Source organism: Silene latifolia, chromosome 1 (genome assembly GCF_048544455.1).
Source record: "Silene latifolia isolate original U9 population chromosome 1, ASM4854445v1, whole genome shotgun sequence".
NCBI classification, from domain to species: Eukaryota; Viridiplantae; Streptophyta; class Magnoliopsida; order Caryophyllales; family Caryophyllaceae; genus Silene; species Silene latifolia.
This window is the reverse complement of record NC_133526.1, coordinates 191,955,928-191,980,155: the sequence shown is the minus strand read 5'-3', so window position 1 is coordinate 191,980,155 and position 24,228 is coordinate 191,955,928. Positions and strand designations below refer to the sequence as shown.

Below are 24,228 nucleotides of genomic sequence, written 5' to 3'. Positions count from 1 at the left end.
AATATAATCGTTAGTAGTCAGTATTTACCGGCCGAATTTGTAGCCGGTAATTAGAGATTCGGTCGGTGCAAAAGTGGTATGAGAATAAAAAAACCACATTCGTTCGATATTTTGAAAGGTCAAGCGAACGACTGGCGGCGGTGGAGGGGGCTCCGGCGTAAGTGTGGAGAGGATAGCTATGGTTTTTTTGCCCGATTAACATTGAAATTTGTTGTTACTTCTAACATGGATCACACTTTATTACTTTCATTTGACAGTTTATTGAATAATGGGAGCAGATTTTTTTTTTGGCGGTTATTGATGGTTTTTAGGCGAGGCTGGTTTCTTTACTTTCGTGTGCTCTTTTTACGATGTATAGACAAATGCTAAGAATTTGACATGTAAGTATTTTATCTTGGAGATTAAATCACGATCCTCTATTGGTTGTTGCTTTAGCAAATACGAGACGATATATTAATGTAAATATATCATCTGATAACTATTGATTGGGACGAAGGGAATACAACTTTACAAATTAAAGTGAATTCATATGAAGTATTTAAAAAGAAAAACAATAATTTAACAGATCAACAAGAAATTTATTATTTATTTTATACTGAGTATATATGTATGGTAATTCATTCGAATACATTATTTTTGAGTCATATTTCTCTAATCAATCCAAAGTTTCGCTAAAAAATTCACTCGTTTTCGAGTTTCTTATAAATATTCCATCTGTTCTTACTTCCCATGAACATACATTTTTAGGACAATAAGATGTTGTAAAATTTTTATTAGATTCAAATGCGAACCCACTTTTACGTCCCCGATAACAAGTAAATACGCAATTGATTTCCACTATGCTAGAACCTTTTGTTTGCACTGTGATATTGTACCTTTGATAACTAGGAATCGCTTGTGCTCCATAATCATGCCCATCGTTCTTCTTACAATGAAGGTGAAGTTCTCTTGGCAGACTATTTTTAAATACTACACGGTATTTTTTTGCAGAACATCTTCCAAAACACCCTGCATATAACTCAGGGAGTGTTCCATAGGTGAAGATAACAAATACGACAAAATAGTAGGAATAATTCATCTTTTAATTGTGCGTAATAGTCTCTTAGTAAACAATTTTTGGGTATGGATGGAGCGAAAGATTATGTTAAGAATCGTCCCTTTATATAGATTTTTTGAAGTCCCAAATAAAGTGTGTATTTAGTGTATACTTGTAAGTTCCTAAATTGCATGAAGGTTGATATCATTTTAGGGTTTTTAGTTTTCTATAATTAAATAACGAGATGATATCAAGTTTGATATCTCAACCCTTGAGAAGAATGACTTTAATTTTTTTTTTTTTTTTGGTTTATAGGAGCTTAATTTATAAGAGCTGAACTAAATTTATAAGAATTTAACTTATAAAAAAATAGGTATGAATTGATCAAAAGATGATTATTAGCTGAAAATTGAGAAACGAAAGTAACTATTGAAGATCTGAGGGGAGCATATATAAAGGGACATCGAGACATCATCATCGAAATAAAGTGGTTTACTACGAGAAGAGAAAAGAGGGGATCCAAGCGAGTATTTAGTTCTTGAGGAAATACAATTACGTACTATTTAAATTGTAATCATTAATTTCTAGTGTCAATTATTGGTCGTTCGTGTGTGTTTAAATTGTACTGAGAACATTGTTCGAATGAAATGAATTAAGCTTAGTTTTTTTTAAAAAAAAAAGAACAGGGTTAGTTCGGGAGATTGAACCCGACGTGAATCGAACACGCAACCTTCTGATCTGGAGTCAGACGCGCTACCATTGCGCCACGGATCCCTGTTGTTGTACTTCCTTCAACTAAAGTATATATTTGCCCTTACTCTTTATAATATTTCTCGTGCTTAAAGAACAGCTTAAGAGTCCGTACATGATGTGTCAATAAACTAGGGTCTAGTATTCACCCAACACGCCACGTGTCAGCTTCGCAGCACCTATGGTACACATGTATTCTCCAGGTTAAAACACAATAGCTCTAATTTTGCAACTACGTGTCCACTTTGAAAAAATGTTATAAATAGTAGGTCGTTCATAGAACATAAAATTTTCGTGTGTTTTTTTTTGGGTTCCAAAATTCTGCGGGTTTTCCCTGTATTGCATGCTACCACAAGTTAATAGTTCCTTTCTTAGCTCAGAAATTCATCAACTAGGCGGACAAAAACATGAAGGTATGTGTTTATAATATAATATCGTCGTTTCATTTGATTGTATACGTTTTTCGTGAAATTTTGTTCATGGTACTAGTTTCATTTGATCTATACATTCTGCACTTTTGGCCATGATGTTAGTTTCATTAGATTGCAAAGTGGCCGAAAATTTACGTACCATGATGACCAAGATTTTTATAGACATGCATGCAACAGCCAATAAGAAATCTACTTGGCTTGAATAATTGATACATGCAACAAGAAATCTTGACTACTTGAGTTGGATTGTCTGATTTTTTATTTTATTTTTACAGTTCCCTCCTTTCCACTATGATATTCTAGTTCGGACTTTTTAGAACAAGAAAATATTTTACTAACAATATCCAAATAATAGATCACGACCTTCCACAAGAATATAATTTGTGTGCATATCATTTTGATTTTCGGTAGATTGATTAGTGGTTATTGTAGTTTTTATTTTCAAATTAGTCATTTTAGATCCTTCCACGAGGAGGTGTTTTTAGTCACACTAATAAAATACGGGTTGTTGCAGACATTGCTACCCCACAACCCCACCTTTCCGGTCATCCCTAAGTAGCTATTATACTCCCTTTAATAAAGAAAGGTAAACAAATAAATAAAACACAAAATCTCATTGAAGACATGACATATCCGTCACAAGCTTGTGACGGATACCCATTTTACCTTACAATGTACCCACTTTTTCTCTCTCTACAACACTATTCATGTGGTCCCCTTTCTCCATTAACGCATTTTGTTACCATTTTATCTCACAAAATATCCGCCACAAATGGTAACCCGTCACAAGGGAGACCAATTGTAAATAAAATTTCTCTCACATAATTAAAGAAAGGTAAACAAATAATTTGGAGGGAGGGCGTAGTTTTCTTCTTTCTATTTCAAATAAGTAATTTCACAATTCGGATCAGGTCACTTTTACAAGTTTTACAAAGCTGATGATAGAATAATTTAGATCCTTGGGGTTAAGGGTTATGATGAGCGCAAGATAAATGTCAACTTAAAATTGAAGAAAAATGAGATAGCACAACCGGATGAGTCCACTACTTTTGTGTGAGTGCGAGGAGGGATTACACACCTGTTGAAATGACCACCTTACCTTAGTTCCTTTGTTAAATACTCCCTCATATTCTACGTAAACTTTCCTCTTTCTCTTTTCATCTATTCACAATTTCTTCCATGTTTTCTTATTTAGAAAAGTTTTATACTTATTTTAATCACCTTACCCCACAACAATATCCATCTCAACCCACAATAATACTTATTTTAATCACCTCTCCCACAATAATACCCCACAATACATTCCCTCTCTCCAATTATCAAACCTACTACAATATTTTATCTTATTTTAATTCTCCTCCTTAATTCTAGTGCCCCCATAAATATGGAGGTTTATGTAGAATAGGAGGAAGTACTTGGTAAGTACTGGACATGATCCCAGCCCCATTTTACCACAATGACCACCTTACCTTAGTTCCTTTGTTAAATACTCGTACTTGGTAAGTACTGGACATGATCCCAGCCCCATTTTACCACAATGGGCATTTTAGTAAACTAGATTATATTTTAAATTTTTAATCTTTTTGTTAATAACCGGTAGAACCGGATTAATGCATTTAAATTAGGTTCTCTCTGTATCTAGCTTCCACAGTCTCACTTCCATATTGTATCCTCATCGTTAGCTAACACACAATTGCTTTTCCATGTGTAAACTTTATGCTGATTATTCAACCAACATACAATACTATGTGTTCACTAATGGAAAATCTCACTGTAAATTAAGATTATAGTCTAAATTGAAATGGGTTTCATAAATTAAAATGGTAGTTTCATTAAATTGTTTGTTTGTATTCCGTATTAACCAACTAAAAATCTCTTTGACCCTTCATAACAGTAAGAAACAGGAAAATGCAATTAGGAAGTGCCGTCTTGACGATGTTAATCTGCGCAAATTTACTTTTATGCCCTTACATAATAATGTGCTAAAATTTTTAAACAACAACATCAGAGCCTTAATCCCAAAATGATTTGGGGTCGGCTGACTTGAATCATCCTTTCGAACCGTCCATGGGTGAACGCACGCTTCAAAATGCGAATAAAAAGGGAAAATGAAAAACAAAAAGGAAGAACGAAAATCTAAGGAAAGTCAAGGTAAACTTAGGGGTTTTAAAATCGAATTCCGGATTTCTTTTATAAAAACTTTAAAAAAAATTAGCTATTCATTCATTATTTTAATTTGGGTGGTACCGAGATTGTGTACCACCCGATATCGCCACCCAAAATTGAAAGACCAATGTGTGTGATTAGGTGGAGACAAGGGCACAGGCCCACGGCCAAGACGAGAAAATGAAGACAAGAAAACACAAAACCGAGACCAAAACAAACGAGCAAACCGAGCATCAGTCTCCTACTAAGAAGGCTAAGCAGGAAAATGATGACGAGAATGGTCGACAAACGAATGGCCGAAAGTCTGATATTTCAAAAGAGTATGAAGAGTTCTGTAAGGCCATCAGGGAGAATCTTCGTGTTGATCAATTAAAGGAGATTCTTAAGCTAAATGGTGAAGAGACCTCTGGCCCTGATGATGCTCTCATTTCTAAATGGTATGACATCTTTCGTGTTTGCCGTTAAGGCGATATATTCCTCGGCAAACATACAACTAATTTAGTGCCTTGAGATATTGATTTACTACTTACAGTCTTGTTCATTTTACATACGTGACTTAACTTATGTTAGCTATCCATACTAATTAAACGTAACATTATTGTACTCCTTCCGTCCTGATCATTTATTTACCTTTTTTGTAATTCTAATTAAATGTAAGCAAATGATTGGGACGGAGAAAGTACATGATTTCTTCTGAACTCGTATATGAAAATAGTGTAAAAAGGATGGTAACTACTTTTATGATGGTACTTGAGTAAAGTAGAAGGCGGTTTTACAATAAAGTTGACGTTAAATTTTAGGCGGCCTTAAACAAGTTTCTATGTTTATGATAAGAGCAGCCAGGACCTGTTGTTTTACGGGGCAGTGTTGGAGTGTCCGGTATGTGGAGGTTATCTGGAGTTCAGTGGAAGTAGATACTCTTGTACAGGAGCATTGAGTGAATGGTCAACTTGTACTTACAAGACTAAGAATCCTCCTAGGAAAGAAGATCCTATTAAACTCCCTGATTCACTGCAGAAATCTTCTGTTTACGATGTAAGCTTCGTTCTGACATTATGCAAAACAAGTATAAACATATTCAGACTTTTTCGTCTAAAATGAATATTCTGTGGTCTGGGTTTTAGTTGTTAAAGAAGTACCAAGACCCAAGTCAGCGTCACCAGAAAGAGATACCGCCTGCTCAAAAGCCGTTTAATGGCATGGTCATTTCATTGTCCGGAAGACTGACTCGAACTCATGTAAGTAGGATGACTGTTCTTGTAATAGCTTCTGCGTATCTGACCTGAGGTGATCAAAATGGGTTTTTGTTTAATACTGGTGCTTGTTACCAATAATTTTGCAGCAATATTGGAGGCAAGAGATCGAGAAACATGGGGGCAAAGTCTCCAATACAGCAATCGGTAATCTTTCAATCCTTTCTACATACAGAATAGACTCGGATGGTATAACTGCGGTTAGATCAGTATCAGTCTAGCTGAGATCAGGGAGGGTAGATTCTTAATGCTGTATTCATGATGAGTCTGGTTTGAGATGTCTAATAGTAATGTCGTCCGACATTTTAAAATATTGCAGGTGTCACTTGTTTAGTTGTTTCTCCAATGGAGCGAGAGCGAGGTGGGTCATCTAAAGTGACTGAAGCATTGTGAGTGCTAATAACTGTTATGCTGTATTCAGAATAGACTCGTATTTGTTGTTTTGGAGTATATTTAAATGTTCTGTTGATCTCTGGTGAACAGAGAAAGAGGCATACCAGTTGTACGAGAGGCGTGGCTAAGCGACAGCATTGAGAAACAAGAGCCACAGCCTTTGGAATCTTATGACTGTGTGTCTGATCTCTCAACTTATGGTAAAGGAATTCCTTGGGATAAACAGGATCCAAGCGAAGAGGCCATCGAGTCCCTCACAGCCGAGGTTTAATCCTTACATTAAACTGTCTCTATTTACTCTCGAGTCTTGACTGATAGACTATTTGCTTATTTCCGGGAACTTGAATTTGTTTACCAGTTTAAAATGTACGGAAAGAGAGGTGTGTACAAAGATACAATGTTGCAGCAACAAGGAGGAAAGATACTGGAGAAAGATGGACTTCTGTACAATTGCGGTTTCTCACTTTGCGACCAAGGGAGAGGCGTGAATGAGTAATGATTCTGCATTTAAGCCCCTTGATCTGGTGGTTATTACTGTTTTACGTGGGTCGCCTCTTAATTATGTTTTGTTTTGTAACTAGGATTGCGGTAACACAGTTAATTACTGTACCTGAAAAGAAGCTTCACCTCTACTACAAGAAGGGTAAGGTAGGTGATGATCCTAAAGCCGAGGAGAGACTCGAAGAATGGGACAATGAAGGTGATGCCATAAAGGAATTTGCACGACTGTTCGAGGAGCTAACGGGAAACGAATTTCAACTGTGGGAAACAGAAAAGAAGTTCCAGAAGAAACCACAGAAGTTTCATGTCATCGATATGGTACTGTTAGTTATTATACTGATAATCGTACAGTTCACGTCCCCCGTCAAGAACTTCTTAATAATTGTTTCGTCCATTGTTGCCATTTATTTGTGGGTAGGATGATGGGTTTGATGCAAGATATGGTGGTTTAGGCATCAGGCAATTGGGCACTGCAGCTTTACACTGTAAACTCGATCCCTTAGTAGCCAAGTTTATGAAGGTCTTGTGTAGTCAAGAGATATATAGGTACTTATTAAGAACCCAGCTCGGAACATTCAATATAATGTAAACGTTCCCTTGTCTGAAAATGCTGAAATTTTACTGTAGATACGCTTTGATGGAAATGGCTTTGGATTCTCCCGACTTGCCTGTGGGAATGGTTACTGATCTACATATAAAGAGATGTAAGAATAATTCCGCAGTCTCGAATAATTAACACTTCTATATGAGACCACTTATTGTGATTTGAAACTCCGAACAGGTGAGGAAGTTCTGCTGGAGTTTATAGAGACTCTGAAGTCGCAGAAAGAGGGCGGACCAAAGGCAGAGGCTTTGTGGTCTGATTTCAGCTCCAAATGGTTCACTCTAATGCACTCAACCCGTCCTTTTATCATCAAAGGTTTCCAAGAACTGGCTGATCATGTAAGTTCTTAAAATCTCAGGGTCTAAATTTCATGGTTTCAGTTGAGTTATGATTTCTGAAACTTTGTAACTGCATGATGCAGGCTGTTGCGGCCCTTGAGACAGTTAGGGATATAACTGTGGCTTCACATCTGATAGGGGATATGAGTGGTTCGACCCTGGAGGACCCGTTATCAGACCGATATAACAAGCTCGGATGCAAAATCACTCCGTTGGAGGAGTCCTCAGATGACTACAAGATGATTGTCAAGTACTTGGAGAAAACATACGAACCCATCAAAGTGGGCGAGATTGTAAGTAGACTAACAACCTAAAATGGTGTAGAACATTTTGTGAACTCTTTTTTATCTGGTTGTGGCTTTCCCAGAGTTATGATGTGTCCGTCGAGAATATCTTCAGTGTTGATTTGAGTGCTGGACCATCCTACGAGGACATCAAGAAGTTGCCCAACAAAGTTCTTTTGTGGTGTGGTAAGACGGGGGCTTATATTATCTTCTTATTAACATAACTATATCTCGGCCGGACTTCACAGGCCTGGATGCATTTGGATCCATGGTCGAGGTCACATACCAATATCCCGTATTCATCCGGTAGTAAGTAATTTATGTCGTACCAATATCCCGTATTCATCTGGTAGTAAGTAATTTATGTTCCTGTAATTTATGTTCTTGTACAGGAACATAAATTACTTACTACCGGCTGAATATGGGATATTGGTATGTTGGTCGAGACATACCAATATGGCAATATCCCATATTCAGCCGGTAGTAAGTAATTTATGTTCTTGTACAGGAACGCGTAGCTCAAACCTCCTGAGACACCTCCAGAAGGGATTCCTTCCTGCTTTGTGTTCGCTTCCTGTTCCCGGCTACATGGTATGAGTGACGGACTCTTGATTTTGATTTTGTTCACAAAATGTGTATCGTAAGCCATGTTATTCATCCTCCTTTTTTTTTTCTACGTTCTCCTGTTAGTTTGGGAGGGCGATAGTGTGCTCTGATGCTGCAGCAGAAGCCGCGCGTTATGGCTTCACAGCAGTCGATAGGCCAGAAGGGTTCTTGGTGCTGGCTGTGGCGTCTCTAGGAAACGAAATAATGGAGGTCGAAAGCCCACCAGAGGATACAAAGTCGTTAGAGGAACGGAAGGCAGGTGTGAAAGGGCTTGGAAAGCGGAAGACCAACGAGAAAGAGCATTTTGTGTGGAAGGATGACATCAAGGTCCCTTGTGGAAGCTTAGTTCCAGCTGAACCTGAACCGAAAGATTCAGTCCTTGATTTCAATGAGTATGCTGTTTACAACCCAAACCAGGTAAAACAAACAAACAGACCCAACACATTATACTCAGTTTTTGCGGCATGGCGTATTTTGGGGTTTTAAGTGTGTCCTGCTCCTTGCAGGTTAAGATTAGCTTCCTGGTGGGAGTGAAGTACATTGAGAAGAATGTCGAATATGATTTGGCCGAGTAAGGAAGATGCTAAGCTTTGAAAGTCCGGGATGATGCGTCTTCACTTTTGCTAGCGTCTTTTTTTCCTCCGTGTCGAAAGGGAGATGTATGTGGGTGGTTTTTGTTTTTGTATATAATCCCCTCCTTGATCTGTAATATATGTTGTATAGTTGTAGTTGTGTTGCATTTCAATGGATAGTTGAACACCTTGATATTACTGTTGTTCTAGGGTTTCAGGTGACAATTTGTACTTGGACTTGAAGAAGGTTGTATTTAGCCCTATTGTGTACTAGGGTGGGACAAGTGGACAACCCGTATGGTGACCATACTAGGGCGGGACAAGTGGACAATAGTGCATCTTTTGCAAAAGTTTCATGTTTTCGAGCAAAATCAATGTGTCCGAGGCAGTGTCCGACTGTCCGCCTTGATGGAGATAGGTCAATCAATATCGAAAATTCAAGTGGTTGAACCGTCTCACATTCATTCATTAGTGGAGGTAGATGAGGAGTTAAAAGACACGAATCCTGGAGACACGTCGCAAATTAAAGTTCCAATTTCTTACAAGTTAAGAAAACAAGAACAAGAAAATTTGTAGGAAACTTGTGAAAGTTGTACTAGAGAGAGAAGATTGAAATTTTTGAGGATAATATTGGAAGAGGCGGTGGCGGAACCAAGAGAGGGTTAGTAGGGGCAATTGCCTTCGCTGAACGATGAAAAATTGGAGGAGTTCAAATTTTCCTCCACTGAACCGAGGACGTTATTCGGGTGGAATACCTCCTTGAAGAGGTTCATTAATAGGCTTAAAATCTGACTAGTGCTTAAAGGGATTGAAAGTACTACTCTATTGTACTTTCTTTCCTGGTTATCCGTGCAAAAGAACTTCATGAGTAGGTTTCTAGGATGCGCATGAGTGGAGATGAGTGGAGATAAAATGCGCTAGAAAGAATCCGCGTTTATTTGTGGGCCATGTACATAGTCTGGCGAGTTATCATGAGTGACCGCTCCCCGCTCCCGATCCAGGGTTTGGGCCGGGTGTTAAAATTTACTCTATTATATTAGTATGTCAAATCTTAGCTCCATCAAAATGGTTTTCTATAGTTTCTTATAGGTTGTGATATTCAGAGTGTTTTCTATAGTTTGTGATGCTCAAAGAGTTCGGATGCATTTTTTTTGTGTTGATCTTGTTGATCATGTCCCAAAGTTCCACAATTCTCACACACTTCATTTGGAATAGAAGATGTTGCCACCATGACATTGACATGTTGATGTTGCTTGGATGATTGAGAGGCTTCTTTCATCTTGGTATAACTTTCTCAAATTTTAATTTCATTGTGTCAATATGGGAGCTTAGTTGGGCAGCCAAATCGGCACTCAATTGTGTGACGGAGTCAACTTCATGTCTTCCGACAGCTGGGGGCATTTGTTTAAGAGATGAAAGCTTTTATCACTCACGCCCGTCAACTTTGGTGGGGTGATATGCTAGATAGGGAAGTCCGACAGGCCTAAATTAAGTCCGACGGGCTTGGGCCGGATGGGTTTACAGCCTAAATTTATTATCGGTGTCCATTATTGGCCCTAGTATGATTGTGCATACATGTCCATCAAAATCAGTGAGCCCATTCGAGGGCTCAAAGATATAGGGTCCTGCTATACGTCGTCGACAAATTACTAAATATCGTCGACAATTAATGTAAATTTCCAAGTTTGCCCTCCATATCATAACTCCATATCCGTCTCAGCAAAATGCAATTTCCGTCTCAAAACACAAATGCAATTTCCGTCTCACTAAAATATTTCAAACAAAAAAAGAAGTCGGGTTTTGTGATTAACAACATGAACGGGAACGATTTTAACAACGATTCCAACGATGAAGCTAGTAACGAGGTTAGTTTACGATTTAGTTTTGTTAAAAATTTATTTTTTATTATCGTTTCAATCCCGAATTAGGATAGATGCCATGAATGTAGACGGAATTATGATAGAAGTTGTGACGGATTTATTTGGAAATGCAATTGAAAAAAAAAAAAAAAAATTGAACGAACTGGGCCTGGACGAAGAACTTTTTCGTCCAGACCTGGTTTTGGACGAAAAACCCTTAGTCCATAATGGGCCTTGGACGAAGGATTTTTTCGTCCAAAACCAGGCCTGGACGAAAAAATCCTTCGTCCAAGGCCCATTATGGACGAAGGGTTTTTTCGTCCAGGCCTGGTTTTGGACGAAAATTTCCTTCGTCCAAGGCCCAGCCCGTGTAATTTTTTTTTTTTTTTTTTTGTTTCCGACTCGTTTTGTATAAAACATTTAAAATAATTAATTTCCGTCTTTTTTTGTATAAAACATTTAAAATAATTAAATATCGTCTTTGTATTATAAAACAATTGAAATAATTAATTACCGTCTTTATATTATATTTTTATCTTTAATATTTCCGACTGGTTTTGTATAAAATAACTAATTACCGTCTTTGTATTATTTTTATATTATTTTTTATTTACTCTGACTCGTTCCGTAGCTAATAATTAATTAATAACTAATTTATCGAAATGCGTGCGCAGGTGATTAACGATGGAGACGGTATTGATTACTCAGATCATTTTAAGACTAGCTTGTTCTTTGCATCCAGTATTCAAGCGTTTAATTGGGCATATGAGATCGGGCTCCGACTCGGGTTTGGTATAAAAAGAGCAAGCAACAAGAAAGTTGGTCGTAACACGAATTTGAGACAACGTTATTTTGTTTGTCGGATGGGTGGAAAAGGTCCCGTAAATAAGGATGCCGATTCTTTAATGAGGGGTAACACGGCTACCGCGTGGTGCAATTGCAAATTTTCAATGAAAGTTGTTGAATTAGAAGAGAATAAGTGGCAGCTTGTGATGAGATCCGGGTTTCATAATCATGCTTTAACGTTGTATTGTGACGGCGACAGATACTTTGCAAAGTTTGATGACGAGGAGTTGGCTTATATCGATGCCCAAGTTAGAGCTCACGTTAGACCGGCAATTATTAGTGCGGGTTTGCATCAGCGGAATCCGGAAAAGTCAAGACCTAATCGGCGACAAATCTACAATCGTTCTCAGAAAGTAAGGGCCGAGGAATACCGTCTTTCGCTTGTTGAGATGGTTGGAGTCACACCCGTCGGGAAGAGTTTGTCATCGCGTATGCTCTTGTGACGCATGAGTCCGAGGAGAAATATCTGTGGGTCCTACGGAAACTGAAGGCCCTTCTCAATGATGCCGTTCAACCTAATGCTATTGTTACTGATTGCGAGGCAGGTTTGTTGAACGCGATTCCCATTGTTTTTCCGGATTCGTCTCACTTGCTATGTCTTTGGCATATATATTCTAACGTGGAGACGAAAGCACTTTATATCACGAAACAGGATAGTTGGGCTAAGCACGTAACTTTTAACTTGTTTGAAGCGGTTGTCGAGGCGGAGACCGAAGATAAGTTTAATGTTGCGTGGGGCAAATTGGCAAGGGAATGGGCGGGAGTGGCGGCTTATATTGAGAGGCAATGGTTCCCGCACTTGGAAAAATGGGCCAAGTATAGAACGAACCAGATAACTCATTTTGGGAATACTTCTACATCCCGGGTTGAGTCGGCTCATGCGAATTTGAAGAGATGGCTGAATAGCGCGAAACTGGCAGTTGATAGCATCTGGATTCGGTTTCATTCTTTGATGGAAACGCAACATGTTAAGATCCGACACTCGTTGGAGTTATCTAGATCGAAGCGGTTACCCACCCAATTGAAGGCCTTGATTTTAAGAATCAAATTTGCAATCGTTGTCAAAGAAACGCTATCATCAAGATTTCCGGGTCAGTTACTAATCCGAAGAAAGCGTTTTTTAAGTGCGTACCTTGCGATCATTTTGTGTCGTGGTTGACTGAAGATCATTTAACAATAACAAAAAAGTTGAATATAGCATGTCAAGATGAAGGTGATGATGCATCAAGTGTGTTGAGTTTATGGATTCAAGTACCTAAGAGGGGGAGGGGGTGAATTAGGTACTATTTAAAAAATTATAACTTCAACTTTATTGATTTAAAGTGAGTTACGAGCACAAGAGAGATTAGGAGATACTTTGAATAATATTGAAAGACTAAACAAGTATCACGATGAATGTTTGCTGAAGTATGAAAGTAACAATCGTTCTGACTGTAGCTATTTGTCTCAGTTTGTGGAATACGACTGCAGACCAAATGTGACAGTATAATGAACTGTTACTTCGAAGGTTTGAGCAAAGCACGACAAACAAACAAACAAAGTAAATTGCAGCGGAAATAAAGTAAAACAATTGAACACGAGATTTTTGAATTGGTTCGGCAAGAAACTCAAGTGCCTACGTCCAATCTACCTTTTTATTGCTTTCTTTTAGTGATCTACTCCGACAACTAAAAGACCCTTACAATAAAAGACATCAACCTACTCCGGTTGTAAAGCTAGTACAAGAACTACTCCGTTCTTATGACAAGCTAACTCGCAACCTACTCCGGTTGCCAAGAGTTAAAGACTACTCCGTCCTAAACTCTACTAACACACTTAGAATGTTATAGGATCAAGTTTCCACTAACACATTCTTAACAAAGAATAGAGATGGACAACTTTTACAAGATCAACAATTCTTAAGCAAGAGAGTTTAGTATGTTAAAGTAACAGTAGCCACGACTGTAACAACTTGAAGACTTTTGAAGGTTTTTGCAAAGACACACGATTTTTAAGCTTTAAAAACAATTTGCAAAGTTGGAAAATTATTTCAGAAAAGTCTTAAGATTTTATGAGGAGGATGGCTCGCCTTTTATATAGAGAATGGGTGAGGAGGTTGCTAGGGTTTTGAAGGGTCAAAGATCACACATGTGAAGGTCATTAGCAACCACCCAAAACTTGCACCAAAGAGGGCTCTTTTGCAAAGGCAAGAATAGAGAAAGAGTGTTTGAAAGATATCCATAAAAGCTCATGCAAATTCAGAAAACAAAGAGAAAAAAGACAAGTCACATGATGACAAGTTAACACCAAAATGGCAAAAAGCATTCTTTGTTTTCTTAAAGAACCAAATGGTTGAATTTGCATAAAGAGGAAACATTTTGAAAATAATAATTCAAACCACTCTTTATTGAAGACCAATTCCTTAATAAAAATCTGAATTTTATCTTTGAAAAATAAGAGTCACGTGAAAGGCTTTTGAAAGATAAAAAGGGACTTCAAGTTTTGCGAATTGTGTAACGCCCCGTAATTTCAGACCGTTAATATATTTCGAAAATAATTTAGTAATCAAATAAAATTTGATATTAATGTATTTAAAGTAAAAATAATTCAAAGAAATATAATTTTATTATATTTTGAAGAAAAGTATTTATTTTGATAGTTTTGAAATGTTTAAAAATAGTTTAAACCGTGTAAAAACTTTTTATTTCGAAATAAGGGCCTATCGGGGGGAAAATGACAAACCTATTGAAAATTGGGTAAACGATTTTGGAAATGGGTCGTATGAGTATTCAATTTTCTTGTAATCTCGTGTTTAAGAACTTTGGTCTTGTCGGAATTTGCATTTGACCAACGGTTTTAATTATTATCGAAACGAGCCAAAACCGACTCGTAAAATCCCGACTAAACCCGCACCTTTCCTCTCTTTCTCCCCTAACCCGCGGCACCCTCTTCCCCCTTTCCCTTTTTTCTGATTTTTCTTTTCTTCATCTTCTTCAACCTTCTAACTTTTCCCAAAAGATAAAAAAACACCATTTTATACAATTTCAGGCTAATTTTCGACATAACTTCCTCATTTCTTGTCGGATTTTCACATAATTTATATTTCCGGAATCCTCTCGTCGAGATCTACAACCTAGTGAAGATTTGGAGGACGAGTTTGGGGACTCGTATATTGTCGAAGATAGCGGCTAGTTGCTTGTTAGGATTTGGGTTTTAAGGTGCTAATTGCTCATTTTCTAGCTTAAGGTAACATATTTCGAGTTACTCGACGAATAATCGTCACATTCTTTGCTTTTTGTATGTTTTTGTGATTTTTGTTTGTGTAATTAATTTTCACATGATAAATGGTTGCATGCATGTCTTTTGGTAGCTTAAATTCTCATAATAGTATAGAAATAGAATGGGAACGATTAAGTATTGCTTAAAACTGAGTTTAAATGAACAAAAACGGAAAAAAAAGAGGAGTAGGGGTGGCGGCAGCAGCCCACGGCTGGCCCGGGTTGGTCCGTTGCTTGATTCGCGGTTTTCCATGCAATATTTGTCATTTCGGGTTTATTAATGTCATAGTTAGTATGAGTTACATATGAGTACACTTTTGAGTTAAATCATATTAGTAGTAAAAATTATGTTAAAGGTAAAAATTATGTTTATATTGGTAGTTGCACATGTTAGTATAGGTTAGAAAATGAAATTGTAAAGATTAGGCTCAGAATGAATTATATAGCGATAATTGTAATGTTGGATGATTATGCCGAAAACTGAGCCTTGGTCCCTTTGACTGATTCGATGTCAGTCAATTGTGTGATTGGTCAGCCGCAATTTAACCCGTACCTGTCGCAGAGCTGGGGTTGCGGGTAAAAATTCGGTTGGATGAAATTTTGAATGAATTAGATAATTGGCCTTTTTCTTGTTTTAGGCCATTTATTATATTTTTATTTCACATATGTAGTTAGTTGGTTTAAGTAGCTTCTTATATTGTAGAAACGGCCCTAGATTCCCTGAAGCCTTTAATATTGTTAATATTGCTAGAAATGGTATTGGTATTAAATACTTTCTTGCAGGTTGTTGTGTTTGTCATAGATAGGTCTTTATAGTCTCTGACGAGTATATGTTCACTGCTTAATAGCCTTTGTGTTCCTGACTAGTGGATTTATATCCAAGTTGGGGCATGACCTCGTTACTTATTTTGATAGTAAGTGGTCAGCTTAAGTACTAGCCAACCCTTTGGTGGACTCCTTAGGGTACTCACTTTGTTTTAGAAAAATTGTGGGTCTTGGGTGCGGTGGTGTGTATCCGCATGTCTAGGTCTGCGCAGATTTTAGGCTAGGGTTGTGTTGTGTCTTGGCCATGTTTTATTAATATTAACCGCTGAGCCAAGATACCGGTTCGATTACCTTCCCTACCTCGTGGTATAGACTCGAGTTCTGAGTGACTATTGACGGTACTAAGAACTTATGCCTGTCTTTGATATATTCCCTTTCTTGTATGGTGATTTTATGAATTGTAATAGGTGAGATGTAAGCCGGTTACAATTGATAAAGTTTAGATTACTGTTTGTTATATGTTTCACATGATAGTTTATTTTGGTCAGTTAGGGGGTCATAGGTTAGAATACTTGATAATTAAATTGTTTATCATGTTGTTTACATGTTTCATTACATGTTACATTAAATATGACGTTTCGTGGCTGGGAGGACTCGAAGTTACTCCCCACTGAATTGTGGCTTTCGTGTTTGTATAAAATGCGATTGAGAGGTTGAAGATTTAGATGGGGTCACAGACGAGCTAGTGAGCATAAAGAACCTTGGACCTAGTTTGGCTATTTTTAGTAGTAAACCTTTTAACTTTTGGTTATGTATATATTTTGAAGGGACATATGTCTCCCTCTTTTATTTTGGTTTGTATCATTATAATTCCCTGTCTTTAGCATAGCTATGTAAATTGGTTTATTAGCTTTTGCAGGTATTGGCACTCTTAAATTTGGAGATGTTTGTGAATGGTTTAGGAAAATTTTAAAAATTACAGGTTTTGTCTAGTTGAACCAATTACAAACATATCCTACCAGCTTTTTCTCAGAGATTTTACGTGTTTAATTATCGGGTTATTTAAGGGTGTCACCGTTGGTATCAGAGCTTGTTGCTCCCGACGCACGTTTGTGCACCCCACTTAAAATCACTTGACCTTTAAATAATAAACTTGAGAGATGGGTAGGATGGGTAGATTTAGGATTTTGTGTGGTAGTCTGTTTGTGATTGCTAATTGTTAGGTACTAATTAATTTTCTCTTTTGTAAGATGGCTCCGCCAAGAAGAGGAGTTGATGATGCTATTTTATTAGTTCTTACTCAAATTCTCCAAAATCAACAAAATAAGCAGAATCAACAAGCTCCTCCTCCTCCTCCGCCTGCTGAGGGTACTCCAGGCACCTATACCTGAGTGGCTAATCAATTAACCCGAATCAACACTTCCACTTATGGTGGAGAGATTGATCCAGCTGCTCTTACAGGGTGGTTTCGGGAGTTGGAGAAAAGCTTCACGTTGTATGATGTTAAGAAGGAACATAAAGTGAAGCTGGCATCTCACTTCCTAGTACGAGAAGCAGATCGATGGTGGTCCATGACTGGGCCTACCGTTTCATCTGAACCAGGATTTAACTGGGAACGTTTCAAGGAATTAGTGGAGGCCCGATTCTATCCGCAAGAACTGAAACAGCAGAAGTTGAAGGGATTCATGGAGTTAAAGCAAGGAAGCCTTCCAGTTCAGACCTTCACCGATAAATTCAATGAGTTGGCTCATTATGCAACTAGATTGGTGAAGGATGACAACGAAAAAGCCTTCTTTTATCTTGAAAAGCTCTCTCCTAAGATCAAAAGCATGGTCCGTCGGGATTCCACCAGCTTTGTTTCAATTTACAATGATGCTTTGTGGGCTGAGAATTCATTGAAAGAGATTGAAAATGAAGCTCGTGCAACTAGTTCTAATCTTGGCAAGAGGCCTTTATATCCATCTTCTAGGCCCTTTACTCCTTCACCTAGGTTCATCTCTTCTCCCTCTAACCCAAACAAGAGGAGATTTATTTCTAATGTTCAAGTTAACCGGGGTGGTCAATCTTCAGCTTTTAATGACAATAAAGGTACTAAAGACCGAGTGTGCTAGAACTGCAAGAAACCAGCACATCCTGGTAAATGCTTTGTTGATCCTATCATATGCTTTTCTTGTAACAAACCGGGCCACAAGGCCAATGTTTGCCCGGAAAGGAAGGTGACGGCTCCTACTACTCCTGCCGCCCCAGTGAGGCCAGTGAGGCCGAAGGGTCGGATCTTTGTCATGAGCCGAGCAGAAGTTGAGGCACATCCTGATATCATTACTGGTACATTTTCTATTTTTGATGTTCCTTGTTTGGTACTATTTGATACGGGTGCCTCTTTATCTTTTATTTCAATAAAACTCTCCGATAAGTTATCACTTGAATCATCACAAGAAGAAAGCACATCTATATCCTTACCCTCTGGTGATGTCTTTTCCTGTTCTAAAATCTATCCGGAAATCCCTATTTCTATTGCGGGATCTATATTTCCAGCAAATCTTTTCCAATTTCCGCTTGAAGAATTTGATGTCATTTTGGGCATGGATTGGTTACATACTTATCATGCTCGATTTGAATGTCGAGACCAGAAAATAATTCTTACAAGCCCTTTAGGTCACCGTGTGTCTTATCAAATGGTTAAAAGACAAACCGGTACTAAGTTAATTTCTGCTATGAAGTTTGTCAATGCGATGAAAAAGGGTCATCAAGCCTTCTTGTGTATGGTGACTCCTTCTGATTCTTCCTCTCTGCCTCCTAAAGAGAACATTTCTGTAGTATGTGAATTTCCCGATGTTTTTCCTGATGAGCTACCGGGAATTCCTCCTGAAAGAGAAGTTGAATTTGCTATTGATCTCATTCCTGGTACCGGCCCTATTGCTAAAGCTCCTTATAGGCTGGCACCGTCTGAAATGAAAGAGCTGAAGACTCAGCTGGATGATTTGATTGTCAAAGGTTTTATCCGACCTAGCTCTTCACCTTGGGGTGCTCCTGTTCTCTTTGTAAGAAAGAAGGATGGATCTATGCGATTATGCATAGATTATCGTGAACTTAACCGAGTTACTATCAAGAATAAATATCCTCTTCCTAGAATTGATGATCTTTTTGACCAACTCCGTGGTGCTTCTACTTTTTCTAAAATTGATCTTCGTTCGGGCTATCATCAAATTCCGGTCAGAAACGATATTCCTAAAAGCGCCTTGATTTGCGAGATATGGTCATTTCGAGTTTACGGTGATGCCATTCGGTTTGACCAATGCTCCAGCAGTATTCATGGATCAGATGAACCGTACTTTCAGAGAACACCTCGACAAATGTGTTGTAGTGTTCATTGATGACATCTTGATCTATTCTAAATCTGAAAAAGAACATGCCAAACACCTTCGTGTTATTTTAGAGATTTTGCGCCGTGAAAAATGGTATGCTAAATTCTCTAAATGTGAATTCTGGTTATCTAAAGTGACCTTCCTTGGGCATGTTATTTCGAAAGAGGGCGTTATGGTAGATCCTGCCAAAATTGAAGCCGTTGTTGATTGGAAAAGTCCAACCAATGTTTCTGAAATCCGTAGTTTCCTTGGCTTGGCGGGTTACTATCAGCGATTTGTGAAGGATTTTTCAAAGATTGCTAGGCCGATGACTCAGTTGCTGAAGAAAGAGTCTAAGTTTGTGTGGTCTGAGGAGTGTGAAAATGCCTACCAGGAATTGAAAAAGAGGTTGACTACCGCTCCGGTGTTGACCTTACCTGAAGAAGGAGTGGACTTTGATGTATACTGTGATGCTTCTAAGCATGGTATAGGTTGTGTCTTGATGCAAAAAGGGAAAGTCATTGCTTATGCCTCTCGACAGCTTAGAGTTCATGAAGTTAACTACCCGACTCATGATCTTGAATTAGCTGCGGTGGTGCATGCTTTGAAGATTTGGAGACACTACCTCATTAGAGTCCATTGCAACATCTACACCGACCACAAAAGCCTGAAATATCTCTTAACCCAAAAAGAGCTGAACATGAGACAAAGAAGATGGTTGGAATTGGTGAATGACTATGATGCCAATCTAATTTATCATGAAGGAAAAGCTAATGTGGTGGCTGATGCTCTTAGCAGAAAATCCTGTCATTCTTTGAATTCTTTTCGGGAATTACCTCCTGAACTTGCTTTAGAACTTCAAAAATTAGGAGTAAGCCTTGTAAAAAGGGGCTCTCATCATCTTGATGCCATGTCAGCCGAACCTGACTTCTACCGTGAGATCCGTGCTTGTCTTCCCGATGATCCTACTTTCAAATCCATTCGAGCTAAAATTCAACTTGGGCAAGCTAAGGATTGTAAGATTGATGATGATGGGTATCTTCGTTATCATGGTAGAATCTATGTTCCGAGTGCAGCCGATTTGAGAAAGAGAATTCTTGATGAAGCACACCTCTCTCCTTACTCCGTTCATCCGGGAGCTACCAAAATGTACAAAGATTTGAGATTGCAATTCTGGTGGCCTAGGATGAAGATTGAAGTTATGGAGTATGCCAGTAAATGTCTCACCTGTCAGAAAGTAAAGATAGAGCATCAAAAGCCCGGGGGTTTGCTTCAACCCTTGGATGTTCCTCTTTGGAAATGGGAGTCTATTTCCATGGATTTTGTGATGGCTTTACCCAGGACTTCCACTGGGAAGAATGCTATTTGGGTGGTTGTGGACCGATTGACTAAGTGTGCTCGGTTTATTCCTATCAAAGAGACCTGGAGTTTAGAAGTTCTAGCTGGTGCCTATGTGAATGAAGTAGTGCGCTATCATGGGGTTCCTAAAGATATAGTTTCAGATCGAGACCCTCGATTTTGTTCTCGTTTCTGGACTGCATTACAGAGAGCCTTGGGTAGTAAACTACTGATGAGCACTGCTTTTCACGCCGCCACTGATGGTCAAACTGAGAGAACAATTCAAACTTTAGAGGATCTTCTTCGTGCCTGTGCCTTAGATTTCCAAACTTTCTGGGAGAAATGTTTACCTCTGGTTGAGTTCTCTTATAACAACAACTATCAAGCCTCCATTAAAATGGCACCATATGAAGCTCTGTATGGTAGAAAATGCCGTACTCCAGTCTGTTGGGATCAAACCCAAAATGTTCCAATGTTAGGACCTGATTTGGTGACCGAGTCCATTGAACAAGTTAAAATCATTCGGGAGCGGATGAAGGCCGCTCAGGACCGTCAAAAATCATATGCTGATGTCCGTCGTCGACCACTTTCCTTTGAGGTTGATGATCAGGTATTCCTTAAAGTGTCACCTATGAAAGGGGTGAAACGGTTTGGCGTTAAAGGGAAGCTGAGCCCTAAATATATTGGACCTTTTCGGGTGATTGAAAAGATTGGTCCTGCTGCTTATCGATTAGAATTGCCCCCAAATCTGAGCAAGGTTCACAATGTCTTCCATGTTTCTCAATTGAGGAAGTACATTAGTGACCCTAGCCATATCATCCAAGAAGAGATTCTTGAATTGGAGCCTAACTTGGTGGTTGAAGAAAGGCCAATTCGGATTCTTGAAAAAGCCAACAAGCAACTTAGGAGCAAAGTTGTACCTCTAGTCCGTGTTCTTTGGCGTTGTGGAAATGTCGAAGAAGAGACTTGGGAAACTGAAGCTTCTATGTTACCTAAATATCCTGAATTATTCTCGTAAGGTATTCCTTTTCTTACTCTTTGATACGGTCGTTTCTGTACCAAAAATAAACCTAAAAACAACTAACAGAAGCTAGCAGCAAGTAGGGTCGATCTCCACAGGGAGGCTAAGTTGCTAATTATCTATTTAGTTCGGTCTTTCAAGGTGTCACAGAAATGGGGGTTTAAAAGTGATATTCTAAACTAAAGAGAATAAGGGAGAGGGAAATAAAAGGAGGGAAGCAAACAGATAAAGAGGAACAGCTAAGACAGACGGTTCACCATAATCATCCGGTCGAGTAATCTAGGTCTCAAGTCAATGCAAATGCGGTCTAAGGGGTAGCGAATGTCACCTTTCGGTCCTTAATTCACCCTAAAGTGTAAACAGCTTAACTTTCGCCCTCACTGCAATACTCTATTGTTCGCTACTAGTCTACCTTTTCCAACCTTTCGGTCCAGGTCAAGGATCACTAAGAATTATAGATCTAATTGCGTCGACTCAATTAGAAAGATACAATTAATTGTAGCATTTAACCAACAAAGACAGTACTGGCATTAACCCGATAAATCGATTACTCTCCCTTCATAATTATGGATCCCCTATAGTCTTAGCATAGGGGAATTAGCTACTCATATTAATGCTAATAATAACAATAACAGGAGAATTAAATAGAGTAGATGACATATTGTAGTTAATGGGGAAACTAACTAACATAAGCTAATAACTAATTAGAGATGCTAATCAAAGAGAAGAAATAAAGCAGAGATTACTAGAGAGATTAAGGATTGAAAACAGAAATATTAAGGTTAAGGAAGAGAGTTACAGTCAAGTTCTGAAAAATAGAGAGAAAAGAAGAAGCGTCGTCCGTCCCCTCTACTGACTCCAGAGAATGAATCAATCCTTTAGGTCTAACTTAGTATCTCTTATATAATGAGAGATAATTATTATTAATCTAATTATAAGATAAAACTAAGATATAATCTAATTATTGTCGACTAATATCTTCTCGCTGTAGCTAGTACTCGATCGACCTTAATTGTACTCGATCGAGTACTTTCCAGCGCGTAGTTCCTGCTTTGCGCACTGAACTTCAAACGGTTGCCATTTCTTCGTTACTTGGGCAAACAGGGCGATTCCGGTGGCGTTGGAAAGCTAAGAGGACAAACTTTCATCTCCAATTGGAATAACCTGAATATCTGTTGTAGAACTCGAGATATGGCTCTCCAAAGTAGGCACTAGCAATTTGAAGTTCTTCCTTTGCTCGCCTAGCTATTTTACTTCTTGGCGCATCTCAAGACAACTACATTTCCGCTCCAAATTCACTCTTCCTCCAAATGCATGCTAAACGAACGGTAAAAGGCTTGATTTCACTACTTTCTTGTTCATTCCTGCAAATAAGACAAAACAAACCAAAGTAGCATATTCGGGGCATTTCGTAGCATAAACTACGATAAAAGCGTAGAAGTACGTGCATGAAATAGGCTAAAAAGACTATATAAAATGCACGTATCAAATCTCCCCAAACCAAACCTTTACTCGTCCTCGAGTAAACTAAAATGCAACTAATGGAACGGAAGTGATAACTCAGAGCTAGCTTAACTTGTCTACTTGAACCAGTTTAATGCAACAAAAACTAACAGTTATAGCTACAATGGTCATTACGCAAACGAATTATAAGATGTCCATAAATAAAGCTAACCTATCGACCCTGCAAGACCAACAAAATCGGACTCTCGCGTGGTCACTCTTCTCTCATGAAGCAAAGGGTGAAAGTATATGTATAAGAGAGAAAGAGAAAACAGTCACTCACCTAGACTGCGACCTACATAACATTCATGCAACAAAAATGATAGACGATTCAAGTACTACACATACATTCCAACCAACAATGTCCGTCACAGCTGAGGGCTTACAAATGATATGGGAAAGTGAGGTTCAGGTGAGAAAAGGCAAAACAAATTATGGAAATGTGAAGGTAAAGCGTCAAGCTAGTTCCCAAACAGGACCATATAAGACCGTCCGAATCTCAACTGACTGAAAAATCAAACACAGGTGCCCTTCTTTGGCACAAAACTCACTACCCAATACACAATCTCCTCAAAAAGATATGAATAAAACGGAGGAGTGAGACCGTCACAATATAAAGATAGGCACATACGATCTCAAAAATACAAACCAGCTCAAATATTCCAACTTTTCTTCTTCTGGTTACTTCACTGTATAACGTGATTTTTGATGATTCAACTTTTTTTTCTTTTCTTTTTTTCACGTATCACTTTTCTCTTTTTTTTTCATCCTTCCTTCCTTTATTTTCCACCAACTCCAACAATACACACGAGCCAAACTTGCAGACGGAATAGACATACCACAAAAGACATACTAAACTAGCTTGACTAGGCAGGCTTAATTTTGGATGTAGCTAATGGGTCAAAAAGGCTATATTTGGCTAAAGTGGAGCTAAATGGGTGAAAAATATAAGAGAAGGGGAAAATTTATAAGCACCTCCCTGCATGTGACACCGACCACAAAACCGAATGTATGCATTTGACAAGAAATCGAATGTCATAAAAGTGCAAAAATAATGAACATGCTATGCAAGGAGTACTACTCTCAATTCCTACATGAACCGGTCATGAATGTCACCAGTTATAAGGCTCTAAAACTCAGAAATTGTAGAGTAGGTTGCCAATTTATCAGGTCAAGTCTAAACAGTCAGCTAAATTTGAACAAAAACTCGTAGAAATGCGCAAGACTCAGCTAATAAGTGTCAATAAAGTGCAAGGCTCAAGTAAAAAGACAAGTTAAAGTGCAATTTCATCACGGAAATCTACCGTTCCGACTCAACCTATATGCAAAAATAAACGTGAATATTTTTTGAAAAATTGAAA

At 38.4% G+C, this 24,228-nt stretch overlaps 1 protein-coding gene and 1 non-coding gene across 2 annotated transcripts; one reads left to right on the top strand and one right to left on the bottom strand.

Moving 5' to 3' along the window:
• Window positions 1-1,738: 1,738 nt before the first annotated feature.
• Window positions 1,739-1,810, bottom strand: TRNAW-CCA (transfer RNA tryptophan (anticodon CCA)). Its single transcript has one exon. It is a non-coding gene; the product is annotated as a tRNA-Trp (tRNA).
• Window positions 1,811-2,114: 304 nt separating this feature from the next.
• LOC141614354 (protein ADP-ribosyltransferase PARP3) lies at window positions 2,115-9,187 on the top strand. Its single transcript, XM_074433107.1, has 17 exons — window positions 2,115-2,199; window positions 4,525-4,820; window positions 5,223-5,418; window positions 5,508-5,621; window positions 5,726-5,783; window positions 5,956-6,025; window positions 6,120-6,294; window positions 6,388-6,521; window positions 6,611-6,848; window positions 6,949-7,076; window positions 7,158-7,234; window positions 7,312-7,472; window positions 7,556-7,765; window positions 7,840-7,942; window positions 8,265-8,347; window positions 8,447-8,779; window positions 8,869-9,187. The coding sequence occupies exons 1-17, from the start codon at window positions 2,194-2,196 to the stop codon at window positions 8,935-8,937; spliced, it is 2,451 nt and encodes an 816-aa protein (XP_074289208.1). The 5' UTR covers window positions 2,115-2,193; the 3' UTR covers window positions 8,938-9,187.
• Window positions 9,188-24,228: the final 15,041 nt, after the last annotated feature.

What these genes read in the sequence shown, in the direction of transcription:
- LOC141614354 (XM_074433107.1), top strand. An exon ending in TCGAGTCCCTCACAGCCGAG is followed by an intron (nt 6,295 to 6,387) that starts GTTTAATCCTTA and finishes TTTGTTTACCAG; the next exon opens with TTTAAAATGTACGGAAAGAG. An exon ending in CAAAGTTCTTTTGTGGTGTG is followed by an intron (nt 7,943 to 8,264) that starts GTAAGACGGGGG and finishes GTTCTTGTACAG; the next exon opens with GAACGCGTAGCTCAAACCTC.